Below are 17,190 nucleotides of genomic sequence, written 5' to 3'. Positions count from 1 at the left end.
TCATGATTTTCAAGCAAACAAAAATGGACCAAACTTTATCCACTCTTTCCACAAATATATTTATTGTAGTGGCTTCTCTTTCACTAGATATACATTGTTAAAGTTTTCTCTTCATGTTTCTACATGTTTCTCTCCATGGCGTTCATAAGGCTGATTATTAAAGTAGTAGATTCTTCCAGTAAAAAAAAAAAAAGGAAAAACCCCGCCACAACTATGAAAGACACACATTTCTGTGGTCTATTTTCTGTTCTTTATTAACTCAGCATTGTCTTCTACAAATACGATTTGTCATTCACTGGAAGATTGGAAATGTAAATTTAAGTTACACATAGTTATAAAAAGCATAGAACAGCACACACTGTACCACTGTTTAGACCAGAAAACATTGTGTTGTCTCATAGCAAAGAGTGCTATATGAGCAAAGCGTCACCACTTCTCCTTTAGGGACTTCAAGCTCCAAAGTTGCAGTTGCTTCCACTCCTTTTCCTTCTTTAACTTTCAATGACCTGTAGGTATGCTTCCCCTGGTATATCTCACATGAGTCAGGAACAGGTACCAGGGAACTCCAGCATAATTCAGTTCAGATCCACCACAGGGTAGCTTTCTACTGGCTCTTGAAAAATAGTTTTCCTCATGCTCCGCTCTGAATAGTTATGTAAAATATATGATAGGATGATGTGTCTTTGATTTTGACATATCTCTTGTCTCATACTTTGCTTAAACAATAGCTTGAAAATATTTTACAGAGGAAGCAGGTTGCTCTTCCAGATGTCATTCATTATATTGCTATATTTTATACCCTATTAATAAGTATATACACAATTTCTTAATTGCCTCTTACAGATGCATGGAAGCATATAATATAATAGTTTTAATGTATCCCTTTTTTAGATTTATTTTTTATTCTTGGCTCATGTCAGTCTCTTTAATAAACTATGATTGCCTGGAGAATATAGGAACTATTTGGAATGTTGTTTAAGGTTTAACAATAACTGATAGCAGTGTCCATTTGTGGTTTGAATAGCTCGAGCATCTGTCGTGGGGATCTGGTTGAGATAGCAGCATCATAAGTGTAAAACAATCAGGTAAGGCCATTAGTGTACAGTGCTGACAGGTGCTGGGTTCTGTTGTTTATCTTGGGCTTTTCTTTTCTTCTGCTGCATTTTGTTTTTGTTTTCCCGCTGCTCTCGGTTTTGTCTTCGGGATTCTCGGTCTTTGTTTTCCTGCCTTGTCTCCCTACTTTCTTCTTTGTTTGGCCTTTTCCCTTTCTCATCTCTATTTTTTTTCCCTGAAATAAAAATACATGGCACATTATAAGCAATACTTAGACCATCCCAGTCTTTGAATCCCATCAGTTTGCCAAGAGACTGAAAATTTGCCCTTTGATTACAAGCTCATGAAGCTGACACCGAACAATAACCCAGTAGTCAGGACATCTATCATAGTTTTTCTTCTGTGAATCAGATCTTTACTCTATGCCAACTGCCCCCAACAGAGGTCATTGTGAGCATGGCAGAGTGCACCTGCACTCTGCCACTTCTCATTTCGTGTATACTCCAACTGATGTAAGTTAGAGCACTCCACAGGATGATACAACTTATGCCTGACACAGAAGCCACAGCGAATGTGGCTAGTAAACCACAATGCTGTAAGTGGCTCCCTGCTTATTCCCCTTCTCTGTCCCAGAGCTCTGCTCAGCACAGGAGAAGATCTGGGATCTACAGTCTTAAACTTTTCTCTCTCCTGCAGGGGATGTCCTTCCCTTCAGGGAGAAATATCCCTTACGGAATATTTAAATATTGCTAGTGGCTGTGGACTATCTGTGCAATGTATTTATCCTTTTATTTCTCACGTTCATGTTAGAAACCTCTCCAAGTATGAAAGACTTTAACAGTTAAACTTGGCTTTATACACAAACCAAAACTTGAGTGGGTTTTATATGGGAGAACTGGTTCATATACTGAGCCCTATAAGTGAAATTTACCCATATGCAGAAGAATCCTTCTGATGCTATAGAACAGTATTTGAAATGAGATATAAGTAGCATATGAGGCCTTGTGCTAGCTCCCTCCACAAGGGAAAATTTCACTGTTTGTGCAGTACTGAGAAACACCTAGTTAACTCTGTTTTACGGCATCATGGCAAATGTCATGTTCTGAAAACAACAATCACTGCTTATTACAGCAAAAAATACTTTAGTCCATGTCTCATAAGTGTATAATATTAGAAATACCCTGGGTTTGGTGACGTCTGTATTTGGAAAACAGCTATAACCAAACCCGGTTACTAGGAGATAGATCTCTGTGTTGTCTGTAATGGAGAGGGTGATGAATATAGGGAACCAAGCCGATCCAAGACATGAAAAGCTGAAACAGGAGAAAAGGTAAAAAGCTCTGGCAACTTGTAGGGGATTGAAAACCAGTTCAGGATGGAGGGAGGGAGTAGTTCAGTCTAAGGAAAGATTAAAGGTCAAGGGTGTCAGATCAGGGGAAGAGGAGCTAGAACAGCATGAAGGAGACTGGGAAGAGAGGCAAGAAGTAAGGCTAGAGAATGAAGGGAAGTGTGCAGTGGCCCATGTGCGATGCATAGTTAAGTTTATGATTTAGTCAGGGGTGTTTTTAATAAAAGTCATGGACAGATCATGGGCAATAAGCAAAAAATCACAGTCTGTGACCTGCCCATGACCTTTACTATAAATAACTGATTAAATCTTAGCTGAGTGACCCTAGAGCACCTGCTGGGGAGGGAAGGGCACAGGAGGCTGTTGCTATAAAGGGCCTGTTGCTATAAAGGGACACCACTGCTCAGGGGAAGGGGATGGGAGATGGGGGGATCTGGGACAAGTACCCACCAGCCACTGCTGAGGTGACCACTGGGGCCAGCTGCACTCACTATGGCTCAGGCAGTCCTGATGGCTAACAGCCCAGGGCCATCCAAGCAGCAGCTGGCCACAGGCTGTTCCAGCGGTGGCTGGTGTGGCTGACTGCAGGGCCGCTCAAGCGATTGTCTGCGCGTTTGCTACAGAAGTTAAAGAGGTCATGGAAAGCCATGCAGCCTTATGCATAATTACCCGTCTTGTTTCCCAACAAGTCCATTCCTGACCAGTTCCAACTGATAAAAGTTTCAGATTAAAGTTAAGAGATTTACACTTCCTAAGCCAATTATGGATGAATAACTGAGTCTTTCTTCTGCTACGTCAGAACAGAACAGCGTTGCTGTTAATCCAATGAATTTGGACGGTCAGACAAAACAAGTGTACAAGCCTGTTAACAGCACCAGTGCTCTCTAAATGGCAGATAAGCTTACAGCGTGAAGGACAGCAGACATTAAATGGTGACCTATGGAATGTGTGCCCAGTTCTCAGAGACGACTCAAAGTGTTGGGTTACAAACCATTTCCATTTTGAGTTCCTTTCAGTATGTGAACATGCATCAAGTCCTAATAGTATATATCTATGTGTCAGTGACAGTTTTGAATTCAGTTCCAAACCTCTGTAAAGACTATCAACCCCAGAAGAAATGTTATTTTGATGGAAATCATCCAGATGTTCAATGTTTGACATTGTTCACTTGGTGATGGTCCAATATTGTACAGCTGTAACCTCCTAACCTCAATGGTTTGGACACATTGGAAATGCACTCCCCGGCTGCCTCTTTAGACACTGATTGATTTGGAATTTTTAGACACTCATGGCAACTCACTGATCTAGCCCTGGGAGATAGATAGATAGATAGATAGATAGATAGATAGATAGATAGATAGATAGATAGATAGATAGATAGATAGATAGATAGATAGATAGATAGATAGATAGATAGATTTAGAAAACAAGTGGAATTATTACTCAAGACAGGCAGCAATATTGTTTGGAAAGATCTTGAAACTCAGTAATATTTCTGTTACTGTGCAGTGGGGTGGCAGGTGGAAGGGGAGTCCTGGGTTGCCCGGGGTGCTCTGCTGCTTTTAAATTGTGGCACTTTCAATTACTATCTAGGCTAGCAGTAGTGTGATGCATCCAAAGTTGCCGACCAAGGCGGAGAGGCAGCTCTCTTGGGCACTTTAAATTGCCCCAGAATTTCAGGCTACCCAGGCCAGGCAGTGATGAAGGGTTGTCTGGAGGAAGCTAGCTTCCAACCTTACCCCTTCCACCTAAATCTGAGAAATGATCTAAAGTCACAATATGAGTTTACTACACAACACCAAATTGAAAGGGGGTACCCCTTGTGGCTGCCCCTGGACAACACACTAGAATAGCATATTCCCTCTTGTGCTTCTGCAGAAGGGTTGGTCTACACCAGAAAGTTAGAGCAATCCAGCTATGTTGCTCAGGAGTATGAAAAAAATCACATACCTAGAAGACGTGGTTAAGCTGGCCTAAGCCCTAGTGTTGACAGCATTAGATTAATGAAAGAATTCTTCCCTTGACCTAACTACAGCTTTTCAAGAGGGTGGATTTACTATAGCAGCTACAGTGTCTCTAGTCAAGAGAGAGCCTAAAACTGGATGGAGGTGGAGGGGAGTGTGTACTGAGTCTATTGAAAGGGTGTCAGGCCTGCTGCAGCAGCATACACTCTGCAGGAACAGTAAGAAAAGAATCAGGCTGAGTCAGCCAGTTATACTTGGAAGGTCCCACTGCAGCCCAATCACTCCACTCACCCCTCTAGAGAGGGGAATTTCTTAAAAGTTACAACCTTTAATGAGTTATGCAAAAGCCAGCATAAGCTTTGGCAGTGACTGAGCATAAGCTGCATTGGTGCTCCCTTTGCACACAGTGGGGTAGATTGCTAGGCCCAAGTCAACTTGCACTTGGTGCGGGACCCAGGGTGATGGAGAAGATGGATCTAAGACAACTTCATGCTCCCCAGTGACTGTCCTGACTCGGAGCTACAGCAATTGCTAGCATAATGTAAGAACTCATCTAAATTAGACTGGCTAGAGCAGTTTCTGGGCAGAACTGGTCAGAGAAACTTCAATGGAAACAAAGTCCATCAGAATTCACAGAATTCTATTAAGATCACACTTTGTGAAACTGAGTCAATGTCACTGGAATTTCATTTCAAAAGAAAATGTGGCAAAAAGTTTCCTCGATTTCAAACCTGTCATTTTTGACATCTTTGGAACAATTTTTTTTGCTTTTTTGCTTTTTGCTTTCTTATGAATGTTCTTATTTATTTTTCATTATATTATACATTTTAAGACACAAATCAAAACCAAAAATCATTGACATCAACCCAAACCGGTGTTTTAAAAAAGTTTTATTGGTGAAGATTTTAAAATGTTCAGGTTTCACACCAATTCAGAACTGCAGCCAATCTGGAAATCCCTCACAAAATGGAATTTCCATCGTCTGCACAACAAAGGGATTCCTGGACTCTGTACCGTTAAACTTGCTTTGCACAGCAAACAGCTTTCTCTGCATAGCTCTTCATGTGAAACTCTTAACGCAGTCTATCACAAATGCACACATATTGCCACTTTTTGTGAAGGAGCCTCTGTTCTAGAATGTTGCATTCTGCTTCTCTGGAAAAACAATTTGACCAAAAAGAGTAATCTTTGCAGTTTTTGTAAAGCAGGCACTCATCTATCATCATGCGGTGCTGGCTCATTAGCGCTTTTAACCACACTTTTTATAAACATGTATATAATGGTGTTACTTTGTTTCCATCCTCTCTGGGATATAGATTCTTCTGGCACTTGAAGGTTAGGGGGAGAAGGTGAAAGTTCCTCTTCTCTTAGTTACCCATTAATAAATGGGTAGCGTTTGAGCTTCTTGCTGCTTGTTGCCTTCTCTTCACCTCCCCAACCCCTTTCCCCCCCATCACATGGGCAGCAGCTGGGAATATTTGGAGACACATTTAGTAAAACACAAGTTGATGCCTTTTGCTGTATTTTCACACCAACAAGGAACAAGAACAAAAACTTCCTTGTTCTGTGTGAACATCCTGTGACACATTTAATGAAAACAAGGCTTTTATGCCAGAGGGGAAAAAAAATCTCCTCAATATTATGTAGCACATACTGCACTGTCCTCCAGCCCAGAAGTGATGGCATTGCATTAGACCTTCGGGTAAGTAGCTATAAAGTGCTTAAAGGATTCTATGAAACGAAATGTGCCATATAAAACATATTGTCTTTATAGACGGAGTGCACACTGTGGGGCTGATGGACTTGCTGGGCCCCTGAGCAAGGCAGGAAGGAGGGGGAGCGTTGGCTCTGTGCAACCGGAAGGGGTGGGGCTTAGGGCGGAAGGGGTGGGACCTGGCAGCTGCCCCTGCTGAGGTAGTTGCAGCAGTGCCTGGGAGCTCTGGACTCTTTTAAATTGCTGAGCCCCAGGGCAGTTGTCCCATTTGCCCCCCCCCCCCTTCCCTTGCACTGCCAGGCCTGCGTGCACAGCTTTCTGTAGTATTACTTTCAATATGTCACCTATTTCCATCTAAAGAAAAATGACAGACGAGGAAAGAAGAAAAGTTAATGTTGAATAATGATATAAACTAGAATGAACAATAAAACCATAAGAAAATGTTCAATTTCTGGCATGCAGATTATTTCATGGCACAGAAACTCCCATGATGCATTAAGAATGAGTGGTCTAAAGAACTATACCCTACAGTAATAATCAGTAGAATTAAGTTATTTCCCTGATTCTCCCATAAACTTAATATGTGACCCTAGACAAATCATTTAACCTTATTATCCCTCTCTTCTCCTATTTATAAGATGGCGATAAACACCTGTGTTAAGCACTTAAGATTCAGGGATAAGGAGTATTATATATATACTAAATCATATTATCTCTTTAAGACAGAGGTGGGGAACCTCAGGCTTGAGGGGTCGGATGCAGCTCTCGGCCTGCCTGGATATGGCCCCTGAGGCTCAGGGCCCTGGTGCTGATACTCCAGCCCTTTTGCTGCCCCCCAGTGGGCTGGAGTACACAAAATCTACTAGGTTGGGCCCCTCTAGGCTCTGGTGTGTGAGAGGAATGTGGGAAGTGTCTTTGTCCTTCTCAGTTGGGGACTATAGTGAGGTTTTTTTTCATTCCTCACTTGTGTCCCCTGACTGATTTTTCTGTGGGTCAGTGGCCCCCAAACCAAAAAAGGTTCTCCATCCCTGCTTTAAGAAGTTACACGTGCTGTTACAAGGAGCTGGTGTAACATTTTACAGATTGATGGCTCTGGTAAGCAGAAATTTCCTGGTGAATGGCATGCTTATTGGTTCATTTTGCACGAATACCTTAAACAGAAACTCTTACTTTAAAAGAGTTTTCATAGCTCTTTTAAAATTATATATACATATTGGCATTTATATACACATTGTGGAAGGAAAGTAGAATAAAAGAAAAAGGAGCATCCATCCTAACCTGTTAGGGCTAAAATGCAGGTGCACAGGGACAAAAATGTGCTGCTCAACAGAGACTTGCTCTGATTAATCAAGTGGTTGTATTACACTTTCTTTGATGAACTACAAGTAAAATTCCACTAGGGGGCACCTTTGAGCTTCCCTAGGTCATTCTGGCTGCTCAAAGGAAGACTTTTTACACTGTGAAAAGGGGAATTCACATTGTAAAAAGGGGAATAATCCTGTTACTCTGAGAGGGGGTCCCTCCAGGCCAGGATTGAACCAAGCGAGCATGATAATGCAGAGGAAACTTCTCTACCTATGCTATACCTGCTTTTGGATTAAACTGAGGACTTCAGTGTGAATGCTTCCAATCCAGATCCGTTCCCGGCAATACATTCACTATTATAATTCCTTTTCTACTTAGTACTGTATCTATATTGGGGCAGTTTTATAACTTCAGAAAGAGGATATGAGGTGATGGTGTATTGTGCTGGGACATACTGATATCAACACTCCCACCTGATTGCAGCATTCTGCCATAGCAAGGCCTTTCTTAGTACAACATACTTCCTATACCCTATTGAAAGCAATGAGTAGTCCTGCGGCACTTAAGGCTACGTCTACACTGCAGTGCTATTTTGGGATACCAGAGGTATCCCGAAATAGCTATTCTACGTCTTTTGAGCATGCCCGTTATTTTGAAATATAACTGGCTCACTAGTCCAACCTCCCTGTAAACCTCATTCCATAAGGAGTAAGGGACATTTTGGAATAGCGATTTATTTCTAAATAAGTGCTGTGTAGACAGTACCAAGTTTCAAAATAAGTTATTTTGAAATTGACTTGAAATAAGTTACACAATTTGAAGCTATGGATGCAGTGTAGACGCACTCTTAGGGTATGTCTACACTACCCTCCTAGTTCGAACTAGGAGGGTAATGTAGGCATACCGCACTTGCAAATGAAGCCTGGGATTTGAATTTCCCGGGCTTCATTTGCATAAGCGGGGAGCCGCCATTTTTAAAACCCCGCTGGTTCGAACCCCGTGCAGCGCGGCTACACGGGGCTCGAACTAGGTAGTTCGGACTAGGCTTCCTATTCCGAACTAACGGTACACCAATAGGAAGCCTAGTCCGAACTACCTAGTTCGAGCCCCGTGTAGCCGCGCTGCACGGGGTTCGAACCAGCAGGGTTTTAAAAATGGCGGCTCCCCGCTTATGCAAATGAAGCCCGGGAAATTCAAATCCCGGGCTTCATTTGCAAGTGCGGTATGCCTACATTACCCCGCTAGTTCGAACTAGCGGGGTAGTGTAGACATACCCTTAGAGACTAACAAAAATATATATAGTATCATGAGCTTTTGTGGGCAACCCTTCCTTACTCCCCCATGATGAAAACAAGAATAAATAATTGTCATTAGAGCTGGTGGGAAATTTTCGAACAAAGAACATTTTTCCATCTGAAAATGCTAGTTCATCAAAAGCTAAATAAATTCTACAGAGTACCTTTTCTGGAATAAAAGGGGAGTTTTAGTTCAGAGTAATCTATTCTGGAATAACTCTTTCTGGTCAATTTTCCCATGTAGATTATTATTATTAGTTATAAATGAATTTGTTTAGTTCAGTAAGTCTAGAAATAAGCTACCAGGTTGAGCAGTACTTCATATAGAAATCTGGTGGTGAACTTGAGCATACACTATGTGTCTGGTCACACAACAGAAGGCTTGAAGGCTCTTTGTTTTTGTAAATCTAATTTGTTTTAAGAAATCCCTAAAATATGTATTTTATATAATCCACATTTGAAAACATCTTTAAATATGTAGCCACATAATAGATTGCTCCAGAGAAGCGTTTACATTATTACATTCACTGTTGTGCTTTCAGGTGGTAAATATTTTCATTTCCTGAGGGGGAAGTGAGTGGTCAAAGGGACAGGTATTTTAAATATTTAACAGAATACTCCACACCAAAAACATCAGAGCTGACACAAACAGACTAAGGCAGTGGTCTCCACCCTTTTTACCACAAGATCACTTTTTCAATTTCAGTGCAATGTAAGATCTACCTCAAATCCAAATACCCTTGCGCCACTTCTTTCCTGCCCCTTCTCCGAGACCTGGCCCTTCTCCACCCCTTCTCTGAGGCCTCACCTTGCTCAGTCAATCTCCCTACCTGCCCCATCCTCACTCACTTTCACCAGGCTGGGATAGGCGGTTGGGGAGCAGGCTCTGGTCTTGGTCCAAGCAGTTCGAAGTGTGGGAGGGGCTCTGGGCTTAGCCCTGTGTGGGGATTGGGGTCCAGATGGGGGTTCAGAGTGCAAGCTCTGGGAAGGAGCTTGGTGCAGGGGGACTCATGTCTGGGGCAGGATGTTGGGTGTAAGAGGGGGTTCAGGGCTGAGACAGGCTCAGGAAGCAGGCTCTGGCTGGGCACTGGGTGGTGGAGCAGTAGAGTTAAGGCACCTCACTCCTGCCCTGGCCCTGCACCACCTCCTGAAAGCAGCTGGCATATACAACAATGGCTCCATGGTGCCATGTGCTGCCCCTCATCTACAGGCACTGAGCCCACAGCTTCTACTGGCCATGGCTCTGTATTACTGATCAATGAGCCACCATTTTGCGCAAGGGCTTTTGCACAAGAAGGAGCAGTCTACTCTGCTCCTTCTTGCGCAAAACCCGCCTCTTGTTCAAGAGCCATTCTGCCTGAAAAAACCTTCTTGCTCAAAAGCCCCTTGCTCAAAGATAACGGCTTATGAAGTATGCAAATGAGGCACGTCAATATTCATCGCTGTGCCTCATTTGCGTATGTTCTTGCGCAACAGAACCCAATGTAGATGTAGCCTGTGTGTTTTGTGAGAATGACAGAGACACACAGTGTGTGAGAGACACAAAGATTTGCATTGCCAAGCTCCCTCCACCTCCTCTCTGTGTGGAGATGGAGTACAGGAGTGGGAGGGGGAGGGACACCCTGACATCAGTGACCCCCTCCTCACCTTCCCACATCCTGCGCAGAAAGCACAAGGCTCCTAGAGGGGCACCGCCAAGTCAGAGGGCAGGAGCAGCATGACAGTGGGTGGAGGGGCAACTGAAGTGCCAGCGCTTGATAGCTTCCTGGCCGAACCAGTCAGGATCATCTGTGAGAGGCTCCATGGAAACTCCATGTGCTGGACCTATGAGTTTCAACTGACTGAATTTTTAGGGAATTCTTCTGTGCTTGGGATAAAGTTCTGTCCCTAAATAAAGGAAGTTGGACTCATCATCCTCTTAGCCTGCAGATCTCTTGCAAACTGAGTGAACCTTGTGAATTCATCACAGGCAGGGACATCTGAGCACAGACATTTACTTCTTCACTGCTGCTCCCCACCCATTCCATCCATGTAGGTCCTGTTCAGTACAGTTCCTGCAAGAACTGCTGCTAAGAGCTCCCTGCCTGTGGCTATCCCTGGAGACCTCCTTAAGAGGTATTCCATGTCACAGGTGGGGAATTCATGTAAGATAGGGCAAAACACTGTACAATACAATACTGAAGTAACTTTAAGTGAATAATCTCATTTACTTCAGTGGGACTTCTCATAGGTGTAAAGTTACACACATACCTAGGTAATTGTTGGATCAGAGGAAGAACTCTGTCAAGGTGGTGTTGCTTGATATCTCCAAAGTTACTGGATAGGATGAGTGCAGGATTTCTCGGTCATTTGAATGATACTTTAATTTTGTGTAACATTTGCCACTTAATCATCCTATAGCACAGACCATTCTTTCATGCTTGTTCATGCACCACAGTTGGTAAACTTAATTTAACTCTAACTTATCTAATCCTTCTAACTTCATGGAAGGAGTTAAAAAAATTAATCATAAAAACAACATAAGGCTTGGAGAAAGAACATGTGCTGTGAATTCAATCAGGAATTCCCAGTGGTGAAAGTTGAGACTGGAAGAGCCAACCTCTCAAAAATCTTTGCTGCCAATTATTGCTTGTTCCTGGGTCAGATTCAAGTCACCTATAGTCCATTAATGCAATATTATGTGAATTCCTAGGTCCCTTCTCATTTCCAAGAAGCATGACCCATTTTCTGGAACAGTGAAACTCTAAAATATACTCCCACTGAACTTCTCAAATGCCTGCCAAAAAACAGTATTAAGGACCCTATCCCAATGATCCTGTGAGGTCCAAAAAAGATCATGCTTTCATTATAACCCATTAGCAAATGACTCCTCTATTAAGTGTCTTCAAAGTTTAAACAGCCCAATTTTCTCTTCAGTGATCAATTTATGCCAAAGTATGTGTCAGTCCTTGTCAAATAATGGGATTATTAATTTGCCACTTTTATAACTATTGATTATCACAGCTTTGTCTGTTGGTTTGATGTGTTTTGTGACAGATCTGTATGCTCACAATAAGGCCTTTAAACAAAGCAATTGCTCTTGAGTTGGTTAGCAAAATATACTCACACAAGATTAATGAGAAAACAAAGATAGAAAAAACTGTCAGTGGAGCATCTCTCAAAGCCATGAGTCAGTTGATATCATTTCAGGAGTCCAATGTACCTCATGCTTAGGGAACTAAATCAATGCTTTTATATCCTCTCCTTTGTGTAATTATTCAAATATTTAACCATATGTGCCCATGGTTGGTAACCATAATAAGGTCTGTACCTGCCTATTACCCATTTTGTGTATCTATAATTATGCTTCTGATCATTAACTTAAGCATTTGTGTAAATCAGTTTCTTAATACATCATATATGCCAATGTTGTCTAACTGTCTAGTTACAATATTGCAAAAGCCCCCCGCCTCAACAGATCCCTTATTTCAATATAACCTTTTGTAAACTTGTGACATGCCGGTACTTAAAATAAATCCTTAGCATGATCATATTAACCACTAGGCATCAGGTTAATGAGCCAGAACTTTGTCACAGCAAAGCCTAACAGCTCAGTCAGTTATGCTTGTGTACTTCCCCTGCTAGTGTGACCAGATAACAAGTGGGAAAAATTAGGACACTTTTTTCAGGAAGAGAGCACAGCTGCGTACATAAACAAAGCTCCTAATATGAGGATAATGTCGGGATGTCTGTTCACCCTTCCCCCGGCACATTTCAAGCAATTCAAACCTCTCAATAGTGTCCCTACAGTGTTATTACCAAAAGTGTGACAGGGTCATGGGTCAACCTAGCCACTAGAAAAATTGATGGGCAGAGAATGTGTGAATTGTCACAATTCATTATGTTACATGGATCCACGTGCGGTGCATTTCTCACACTTACTTAAATCACTCTTAAAGCTGCACGTATTGCTAAAGTGGTTCTTGGGCAAAATTAAAAGTGCCTAAGTGCCTGCCGCATTGACTTTCAATGAGACGTAGACGCCTAAGTGACTTAGGTACTTGTGACAGTGGGACTCTGACGCCTAAGTCACTAATGTGCTTTTGACTATATTGTCCCTTGTCTTTTTTGCTTAGCTTTTGGGCTAATAATCCCTCTGACTGCAAGAGCATACAGCATTGTGAGAGGGAATACAGACATTGGGAGAGAGCAGGCAGGAATCATCAGATGCTGCACATAAACTATTCACTACTCTGAGCAGGTGGGCAGGAAGGGGCAGAGAGTGGGAGCATCAGTGTGGATTTGTCCCCTAGGCTGGGTGTGCTTGATACCCCCCACCTCCTGTGCCCATTCCATCCATTCCCCCCAGCTTCCTTCCTTGACCAGTCTCTTCCCCACCTCCTTCCCGGAACATGCCCCATCCCCTGTCGGCCCCCTTCTTAAGTTTCCTGTATGCCTGGAAACAGCTGTTTTGCAGCCAGGTGGGAAGTGGTGAGAGAGAGGGAGGGAGGGAAAGGAGTTGGCCAGTGGGGCCACCAGCTGGTGAGAGGCACTGCAAGGAGGAGGGAGCTTAGCTGCTGGTAGGTGCTAAGCACCCACTCTTCCCCCTCCCCATGTCAATCAACATTCCCTCTAATTTTTTCTATCCCTGTGTAAATTTTTTTTCCATCCCTGTGCAGAATAAATGTTTTATGTGCACTGAACCATCTGTGAAATCTAGCTGTGGACATTCTGCTAATCATCCAAGTAGCATTTGAATCTCTCCTGAGTGGCCGCACAAGCGCATACCTTAGAGCAGTGTTTCTCAACCTGTGGTATGAGTACCCCCAGGGATATTCGAGAGAAGTCTGGGGGGTATGTCAGTACCACTGAAATTTGGAGAAAACTGAATTTTTGTTTTAAGTTTTACAGCATTTTATTATTTTTGTACTTTTTACACCCAAAAATTTCATCACCTGCCCAGCTACCAATGTGTTGCAATGGTAGAAAAAAAATGTTGTGTGTCTGAAAACTGTAGGTACTGGAGGTACTTATTTTTTAAACGGGTACTTTATAAAAAAAAGGTTGAGAAACAGTGCGTTAGAGGGACCACTGGTGTCCATTTGCTGCTATTATAAACAGGCAGCAAGTTACTATACTGCTCAAGTGACTGGGATGCAGGGAGAAAATCAGGTCTTTCTCAAACATATCAGGTCCTTCCCTGTATTGCTTGTGGGCTAGTGTGGCTATACACCCTCCTCATTGCACTTTGGAGTAGACTGTCTGGATATTTCTGTCTTGTGAAGTCTCATACATATACTGCCAGAATTTAAAAAACAATAAATAGTAACTTCTTGACAAGCACTCACTTAGTGATGGCAGATTTCTATGTCTAATTGTGTTTTCCTCTATCTAAATTTTATTGACATATGTTGATATGCACACTAGAGCAGGGGTTCCCCAACTTTTGACACGGGGACCAGTAAATCCATTCATGAGCTTTTGGGGGACTGGTAACATTCATTTGCATATTCATTAAGCAAATGATGAATATGCAAATACGTTGCTTCTGGTCCTCCCACAGCCCCCAGTGCCAGCTTTAGCAAAGCTTCTGATAGGGTCACCCACAATATTCTTGCCAGCAAGTTAAGGGAATATGGATTGGATAAATGGACTGTAAGATGGATAGAAAGCTGGCTAGACCAGGGATTTCCAAACTTTTTACTTTAGTTGGAACCTGTCTTTTTTCAGTACTGTTTTTTGCAGCCAAAAAAGAATGAAAAATGAATAAATTTTCACTGTTTCACTCGGCTGCATCCTCCGCCCAGCCCAAGCCAGGGCTTGGGGGACCTGGCACCGCACGGGCATTCCGGGAGGCGGGAGCAGGAGCAGACTGGGGGTAGGGTATCTGGCTAGGAGGGAGGGTGCAAGGAGGGGACTTGGGTAGGAGTTGGACCTCCCTGGTCTGGCACCCTCTGGACCTGACTGGTCCCGTATGAGGGATTTTTTGGATCAGGGGACATCACTTAAGGGCTCCTGGTTCTCTCCCTCCCCATCTCCCACAATCCAAGGGAGTGCAGCACCAGTTCCCTGCAGCCCCTCACAGCCCAGCTGAGCTGCCCATCTGTTCCCTATGCCTTCCCCCATCCACCCCAGCCCAGTTGAGCCCTGCACTGGTTCCCTGCCTGCCTCCCCACAGCACAGCTGAGCCCCGTTTCCCTGCACCTCCCCCCAAGCCCTGCAGAACTGCTGAGCCCAGATCTAATTTCCTGCCTCTCCCTCCTTTCCTCCCCTTGTCTCTAGCCCCCCGGTTTCTGGCACCTCCCTCCTCCTGCAGCCAAACTGAGCTCTGAGCTCCTCACTTTCCACCCCCACGCCCACAGCCCAGCCCAGCACCCCACACTTCCCCACTCCCACAGACCAGCTAAGACCAGCACCCAGCACTTCTTCACTCTCGCAGCCCAGCTGAGTTACGTTTCACTGCACCTCTCCCCAAACCATGCAGACATGCTGACCCCAGTGCTGATTCCCTGTCCCGCCCTTTCTCCCTCCCCTTGAGTCCAGTGCCAGGTTCCCGTCACCTCCCTCCTCCTGCAGCCAGGTGAGCACAGTGCCCCGCACCTCCCCCCCCTCCCCATTGCCCAGCCTGGTGCCACCCTAGCGTGGCGCCTGGGGGCAATTCCCCCCACTTCCCCTTTGCTACGCCTCCGCCAGGAGGCTGGAACATCCGGCTGCATCTTCTGCCCAGCCCAGGGCTTGGGGGACCCAACACCACATGGGCACTCTGGGAGCCCGGAACACGCCAGCAGCCATGCTGAGGCCTGGTATTTTTTTCACGGTATCGGGCCGCAGCCCGTAGTTTGGGAAACACTGCACTAGAGCATTCATTGGCTTATTTTATTTGACATGCATATGCTGAAACAAGTGAATGAGTTAGCTCCTCCCTTCTTAGGCTCATGACTAGTGATATGATGACAATAGCAAATTTATAGTTATATAAAAGGTGGTATAAATTAGACACAAATTAATTTAAGGCAGGTCCATTGCATAACCACTTTTAATACTAATGGAATTTTAAGAAAACACAACACTTTTTAAATGGATATATGTGTCATTGGCAGAACCCTCCTCACCCTAATGCAGTTTCAAAGTATTAGCAGAAATCTGTAATAGCTTATTCTATTGTTTCAGGAAAGAATAATCCAAACCTCCCATTAGCCTCGCTTGAGGTCATGGATCTTGCCCTTTTCAGAGACTTAGTTCAGCTGGTACAGGCATTTGCGTGAACCAGAAATGAAAATGTGATGCTGTATTATGTCAGGACTGCATGTTTAGTCTGCCTTTCTAGAAATAATCAAGAAAAGTTACACATGATATGAGACAGATGCTACTGCCTCGGCAGAGATTAAAACTCTTTCTAGTACAATACTAAAAAGAAGAAACTACCAAAGCAACTTTAGTTTGTTTAGATTTATCAAATTTGTAATCAAATCATTTGTAAATGAGGGATGAACAATGGCAGCTTTTTTTTAAACTTGGACTTAAAATAATTGCAAAAAATGAGTGTGTAAATTCTTGGAATATCCATATAGCAAAAAATTTCCAATGCATCAGTAAACATGAAAGTGCTATAGCAGCAACTCTGTGCTATTTCCCTAATTGACTATGGGTCTGGCACAGGTAAGTGTCAAGTACCTTCAGTGGGTGGAGGACCTGATCTTAAAGCAGGTCACTAATGCAGAGCCTTAAGCTTGATTCAAGTCCCAGAGAAGACAACAGAGACTGTTGCAGCAGCCTGGACTTATATTAGGACTGATAGTATATATGATTGTGATAAAAAGGCAGAAGGAAGAGCAAAGGTGGCTTTCTACCAAATTTCTGCTCCTAGTGTAAATTTAGAGCAGCTTAAAGTCTGCTCTACATTGTACCTGTTTGAGGCTGCTACACTGCGGGGCAGAAGGACTCCCCAGAGTGCAAAACATTCCAGCACACCCCCTTCAGCTTCCAACAGGTGCCCTGCACTGAGGGGGCTGGGAATAGATAAGGTGGCAATGGCTACACTGGCTTTATGACAGTTTGTGACTTTCGGCTTGTTTATACTGGGAACTAGTTTCTGCATAACTACATTGCACAGAATGTGAAAACAACAAAATTAAGCAGATCTAACTGGTGTAAACAGCACTAGGTCAATTCTTCTGTTGTTTAGATTCCATCCCTTGAGGAGGTGAAGTACCTACACTGATGGGAGATCCACGCCTGCGAGTAGAGGTAGTTAGTGTCTACTTTGAAGTGCTACAGTGGCAGAGTTATGCCACAGTAGTATGTCAAATGTAGACAAGCCCTTTGTGCCATTTTCCTTATCCAAAGGGAAACATCTGTTGCTCAGATAGGGCAGTTTTAATTTTCCTTTCAAACTATTGGAGTGCCATGGAGCAGATTGATTAGGACAAGTCTCTGGCTGTCTCACTGTGATTCAGTTGTTTAGACTCTTAAATTTGTTTGCTCTATCCCACCAAAGGTAGCACATGCTGATAGGCGGCTGGATGACTTCCA

General features: G+C 43.5%; 1 protein-coding gene across 1 annotated transcript in view; it reads right to left on the bottom strand.

The window, feature by feature from the left end:
* Positions 1-227: 227 nt before the first annotated feature.
* RSPO3 (R-spondin 3) overlaps positions 228-17,190 on the bottom strand; it is an 87,283-nt gene continuing 70,320 nt past the window's right edge. The window contains exon 5 of the mRNA XM_006139432.5: positions 228-1,288. Within this exon, the coding sequence (XP_006139494.1) occupies positions 1,095-1,288 (194 nt within the window). The 3' untranslated portion in view covers positions 228-1,094. The remainder of the gene's footprint in view (positions 1,289-17,190) is intronic.

This window comes from Pelodiscus sinensis, chromosome 3 (assembly GCF_052426305.1).
Source record: "Pelodiscus sinensis isolate ZL-2025 chromosome 3, ASM5242630v1, whole genome shotgun sequence".
Classification (NCBI taxonomy): Eukaryota; Metazoa; Chordata; order Testudines; family Trionychidae; genus Pelodiscus; species Pelodiscus sinensis.
Note: the sequence above shows the minus strand (reverse complement) of the source record. Positions and strands in the feature narration are given on the sequence as shown.